Source organism: Aplysia californica, unplaced genomic scaffold, assembly GCF_000002075.1.
Source record: "Aplysia californica isolate F4 #8 unplaced genomic scaffold, AplCal3.0 scaffold00056, whole genome shotgun sequence".
Classification (NCBI taxonomy): Eukaryota; Metazoa; Mollusca; class Gastropoda; order Aplysiida; family Aplysiidae; genus Aplysia; species Aplysia californica.
In genome coordinates this window covers 834,658-841,051 of record NW_004797326.1, presented here as the reverse complement: position 1 = coordinate 841,051, position 6,394 = coordinate 834,658, and the positions used below count along the sequence as shown (strand labels likewise).

Sequence of the window (6,394 nt, the reverse complement as noted above, 5' to 3'; positions counted from 1 at the left end):
GGGGTTAACTTCTTTTCTTGTCAAACTGAACGGGAGGAAACAAAACAGGATGTTCCTTGATAGAACACGAGAGACATTACATCAACTTGTAGCAAAACAGGATGTAAGGCTATATAATTAGTTTAGTACGGTCAACAGGAAGAAATAACAATTCCTTCTTGGTGAAACATGAAAAGAAATCATTTGTTTTCTGCTCAAATTACAACAAGTACGCAATATAGCAAGGCTAGATGCATGTACTGTACTAATTACAAAAGAACTGAAGTTACCCTGGTGACCCCCTGTATTGCAAAATAATCCTCTTAACTTCTGTAAGTGTTTTAAGTGTCTTCAAGTACAACACTACGACTCGCTCTACCTCTTGACGTATATCCCAAAAATAATTTTCTTCCCCTAAGAAAAATATACAAAGCAGAGCCTAAGACTTTTTCTACGCAGCCAAAAAATTTCAGAGACAGTCTTTCTATTTCAACTGTCTCACTACTAAACTGCATTGAAAGAGGGAGTGTCTTCAACTTCAAGTCATTAAAAGCCAGCTAAAAAACACTAGTCAATTGAGTGGTTTGTATGCTTGTATCTTGCAGATTGCACAACACGTCTTTTAAATGGCAAATAAAGGACTGCTGGATTTCAATCACAACAGGTACAAGAAAAAAAATCTGCACTTTTTTTCTCAAACTACAACAACAATTTTTATTCATCTCGCAGGGAGAAATTTGTCTTGGTCGTTAACAATCGCAGTAGACGTTACAAACGTTAAGTGCACTCACGCATACGCACAACAAGACAGGACATTAGTAAACATGTCTCACGTGCTGAAACAACCCTAGCCGTAAAACATTCTCTCTCCCCCTCTCTCTCTGTTTCATTTGTAGTGCAAGGAAAGGAGTGAAAAACAAAACAGATACCCATAGAATCTAGCACTAATGTACAGGGGAGAAAAAAAAATTTGTTAAGATTTTTAAGCTGATTTCTTCTCAATTAATTCCATTCATTTTCTCAAACCTGAGACAATTAGACAAAAAAACAAAAAAACCCCAGTAAAATTCATCAAAGGGGACAGACAACTGCCAACCACTAGATTCTACTAGACTCAAGAATTTTACAATTTAGAATCACAAATTTGTGACCTAATTCCAATTTAGTGAGAGTTACAAGGCAGTACTTGTAAGCATCAGCCCCCAGCTGGCTGAGCTGGGAGACATCATTGACCTTTCCATTCCTGATTATGGCTTTAAAGGTCAAATCTACCAACAGCGAAGCTGAATTTTCTTCGCAGTCACTTTGAGTGGTTACTGCAAACCACTGACAACAGGACTACTGTATGTTTCCATTTTGAATTGATTTTTAAGACTGTAAGAGAGCATTTCTGTGTGTTTTACAGGACCTGACAACCTAGAGTTAGAGCAGACATATGAGCATTCAACAGTTCCCTTGCCTTGGCCTTGGGGGTGTAAAATGAAAACTGCAATGTACAACCTTAAACCATCTACCAATGAGCTGTGTTAATAAGTATTCTTTCACATCAAACCATTCACACTTATTTCTGTCACTCTATGCACAACTGCAAGACAATTTTTTTTTTTAAGTACAACTTCAGCCCCACACTAATCAACCTACTTTGTAATATAATACATTGATTTAATTTGAGTAGTCCGACAGACTTTCTATTTTTTTGTTACATGATGGATGCACACAGAGCTTAACCACTCTGCCCTCTAATCATGTTTATAAGTAATACTATAATAACTGATCATTCAACTTCTACACTGCTACTGCTGAGGCTACTGCAACTTGACTAAGCTACATCTAGATCTTGGGTCACCCATTTCAGGAGACGACTTCCCCTGAAAAAGTCTAACATTCCTTTTACTTTACAAAGGCCTTACAAAATACAGTCAGGCATGGATAACTCAAAGATGTCAGGGATTGACAAATGTTTTCGACATTAGAAAGATACAACAGTCATGGAAACGCAAATTGTACAAGCTTTCGCAGAGTGGTTTCCGTCAGTCCATCTGTGCCCAACGGCATTTTCTCATCTTCAAAAGTGACTGTATGAAAGTTTTACTGTAAAATTAAAATTTGGCCGACTCTATTTTTCAGAACGCTCTGGAAAATAAACTTGAACTGAACTCTATTTCTCTGAACTCTGAACAGTTTCCGTTCTCGAGATTTGTCGGTTATTTGCGAATGGAGTGGCCTGTATGTGTGTGTAAGGTGTGAAGGGGGGGGGGGGTATGGAGGCATTGAGGGATTTTGTTTTGTTTACATGAGGGATTTTAGGTTTGTGCTTTAAGGGTGACTAATGCAAAATAGTTTACTGCCAAAGTCGAGTAGTCTTGTTTTCTCCCAGTACCCTTTGAAGGTATTTTCAAATGAAGTGTAGGCCTCGATTCTAGTCCGGGAACGTTGCCCAAACCACAATTGAAGTATCTGAACGTTGTGACGTTTTAAAAATCTCTAGATCTAGCTCTAGAAATTGAATTCGATGCAAAAAATGCTTCTTCCCAGTCCTCGCAAAATGAAAGTTGACACCTAGATCTAAATCTAACAAATAACCAAAAAATCTGGAGAATGAAAACCATTCGAAGAAATAGAACTAGATCTAGAATTTAGAGGTCAAGTTTATTTTCCCCAATCCAATGCTCGGAGAAAAAGATCTAGATCTAGATCTACATCTATCTAGACCTAGTCACTTCGTTTAAATTTAGTATAAAATACAAACAACAATACTGCAACTTGATGAATTAAAATATCTAGTTCTAGATCTAGGGAGACTAGGATCAAGCCGCAAGGCTTCTAGATTTCTTCTCTGGATGTAAACAAATGGATCATGGACTTTAACGAAGGGAACTACAAGATCACCGTAGAATCTAATCTAGAATCTAGACACATGCGATTAAACGTAGAAAGACGCACATTATTTTTAGGTACGGCACCCATCTTGTTTGACGTCAGGCCAGGATTCCCCTCCGATCACGTGACTACATCTAAGTATAGCCAACCGCATGGCACCAAAGATGAAAGTGTACGAAAATTGCCGTAAAGACGCCGGAGGATTAGATCTAGATCTACCCCCCACCCCCCCTCTCCTGCATTCTTCATCATATATACATTAAATAAACAAACTTCGGAAGGGCTTCCGTAACGAGCGACCACCCCATCAAACACAATAAAGAAGAGGCCTAGACCTAACCCTAACCTTACCCCTACCCCAAGCCCTCAATTCTGCTCTGTCTCATAGTGGTCGCTCGTTACGGAAGTCCTCCCCAAACTTTAAAGCAGCTCTAAAAATTATAATTTATGGGACTGTTGGTCAGTCGGGAGGAGGAAAAGTGAAAAAAAAATAATCCTGGACCCGAATTGAACCGCTCCTAAAATCATTGCACGACTTTAAACGCAGACGCACTGTCTATTAGGCCATCAGAACTTCCGAGAGCATGGTGGTGTAGTGTAGATTAAGCGTTATAACATTGACATTTCCATCTTTGGTGCCATGCAGTTGGCTATTCTACGTTTAATCGCATGTAATCTAGAGTCTAGATCTAGTCTAGATATTAGATCTAAATTCTAGATCTAACCTGATGTTTCAAACCTGCAGTACGAGTATAGACTATAGATTCTAGATCTAGATCTAGATCTAGATCTAAATCTCTATATTCGGCATTTCATTTTCATAAACCTACTTATTTAATCTTAATCCCAGAAAAAAGCAGGCTGATTAGCGATTAGCCTATAAAAGTTCACTAAGACTAAGATCAGAGTTAGAGGGGAGGGGGGATGGGGCCTAGATCTAGATCTAGAAATCTAGAGATGTATACAGCCAGGTCATGTAGATCTAGGCCAGATCTCTTAACTATTACTATTGAAAGCCATTACTATTAATGAAGTAAAACAAATCAAAAAGTAGATCTCATGCAAAAGGGGGTGAAATACAGGATTCGAACCACATAACCCCAGATCACAAAAGCTGACCCGCATTTAGAATCTACCTAGAAATCTAGATAGGTGCCGGCCTTTTCTCCTTCAGCCCTCGTCTTCTACTTCCACCCTCTCCTGCTGGTGTGATGGCATCGGACTCGGGTTTCCTGAACAAGATTTCAAGACCTCAAGGCATGAGGCACAGAATGCCAGTAGAATTAGAATCTATGCAGATTCAATCCCTTCGCAAATGACCAGAATATGTACAGTTTGGTTTAATGCTGCAGTGAAAGAAGCAAATTAGAAAAGGACAGGAAAATAACAGTGTCTTGAGCCTCGGTAGAGGGCAAAAATATCGGCACTCGTGCGACAACCCCGAATGTCCTCTAAATGGCCCCGAAAGTAGACCTATCTCATGAATATTCATGAGGATGCAGACATCTCGATAGATATTCTTCTAGATCTAGACACACTAGGCTCCTATCAAATATTTTAGCATCTTGAAAATGTTTTAACGACTGAAAATCATAATCCTAAGTAGAAAACGTGGCGAAAATACTGCCAAAGACACACTGCTTGGAGCCAATTTGTCTTCAATACATGTTACACCGGCGAGGAGATGCGGAAATGCGTGCCAAGCACGCCATTTTGTGTAGGTCATTTGCCCTTCGAAGAGAAATTAGAGGACAAACTGTAGAAAATCTAACTATTTTCCCTTCTCGAAACTTTAATACATCGATTTGAAAAGCTACACAACATGAAACAGCACTCAAACACACTGTAAATCCCTCGCCATGTCCTCCTTACCTGTTTGTTCACTTTACTCGACGCCATCGCGACTGAGGCTGTCGCAGGAGGGCGCTAGTGTAGAAATACAAGTCTCAAGGAACAACGCTGTCGGTCAAATGACGTCACGCTGCATGAAAGAAGGTGAAAAAAAAATGCTGGATTGCGAAATACCCTTTATGCGAAAATAAAATTGCACCACTCTTGATGTTGTGATATATCCGATATTTAGCAATAGAAATTTCGAAATAATTAGAGAACAGGTCAGCAGCACTGGACACTTCTCGTTTTTACGACCAAGATTTTAATTCTAGCTCCGAAAATCGGCGAAGTGATCACGTGATGGACCTGTGATGTAGCGTTGTTCGTGGTCTGCTAGCCTAGCGAATTATAAAGCCGCTTTCCGCCGAGCCGGCCAGCGAGGGAGAAGTGGTGAAGGTTTGAGGGTGACACCTGGGTTTTATACCACGACCTACAAGCACAGCGTGACGGTCGTGGAATAATTTGACTTTCACCGACTTGCTGTAGCTAGCCTACGATGAATCTATGCCAGAGGCGAGGAGCAGAAGAGAGAAGAAATATGCCTTGACAAACCGAGCAAGCAAGGGACAGAGTCTTGCGTTCCCAAAAGATCAATTTGACTGTCACGAATGGGAGTAACCTCCCTAGTATTTCTAAAAACCTCGACCGTGCATCCGAAAATTAACATCCTGCACACATAGTAATATATATTAATAAATGATACTATTGCGTTTGCCTACCTATTATTTTCAAGAGGTCAGTGCCAGTTATGAGTTGGGAAGGGGAGAGGGGAACAGGTGAAGTGTATCGATCTTATAGAACACTCATACCAGGTGTACTGAGACAATGATAGTTATTCACTATCTTTGACTGAGGTTAATGAATTATAACAGTTCGCTAAACGTACAACAGAAACGATTACGTTTTGTTTAATGTATGTACGAATGTTATGGCATTTGCAAAACAAACTGACCATTTAAGTACCGATGATTAGAGGTGTTTCAAGAGAGTATCCTAACGTACAAAGAAAAAAAACAGAAATAAGGATAATTAATAGCCTAAATGTTTGACAAGAAAGAAGGAGCAAACCACATCAGTGCACCCGCCAACCACCCACACAGAAACTATGCAAGGTGCTAGTGACAAGTAAACAAGTAGAAGACGAATACCACACCAGAATACCCACCCCTGTTTCAATATGGTGTTTGCACACTGCATAATATGTGTATGAATTTAATGTGTGTGTGTGTGGGGGGGGGGGAGTCTTTGAATTTTTTAAAAAGGATTCATCTTACATTATTCCCTTCCAATCAAAGATACAACAGATGCAAAAACATATGGAGAAGGGAAAGGGGTGAGATTTGAGAGAGATAGTTTGGGGGTGGGGGAGGGGGTGAAAAGAAGTAAAATGCTTCTCATTTGCATACCCATTCTCTTTTCAACCCAACGAACAAAAACGGTTGCATGGCGGCATGTAGATGTAGATATATTTTCGTAGCAGAGGCCGGCCACTTGTGTTGTTAGCCTAAGGGAAACTTGAGTCACGGGTGGTTATTAACCCCAGGTTAATGGAGTATGTGTGTGTGGAAGGAGAAAAGGAGACCAGGGAGGGGGGGATAAAGAAAGAGAGAAGGGGAGAGAGGTAGGAGGTGGGGTGGCAGGT

General features: G+C 40.2%; 1 protein-coding gene across 1 annotated transcript in view; it reads right to left on the bottom strand.

Annotated features, from left to right (window-relative positions):
- LOC101857391 (sodium/potassium-transporting ATPase subunit alpha) overlaps positions 1–4,758 on the bottom strand; it is a 36,685-nt gene extending 31,927 nt beyond the window's left edge. Inside the window, exon 1 of the mRNA XM_005092993.3 lies at positions 4,732–4,758. Coding sequence (XP_005093050.1) covers positions 4,732–4,758 — 27 coding nt within the window. The remainder of the gene's footprint in view (positions 1–4,731) is intronic.
- Positions 4,759–6,394: the final 1,636 nt, after the last annotated feature.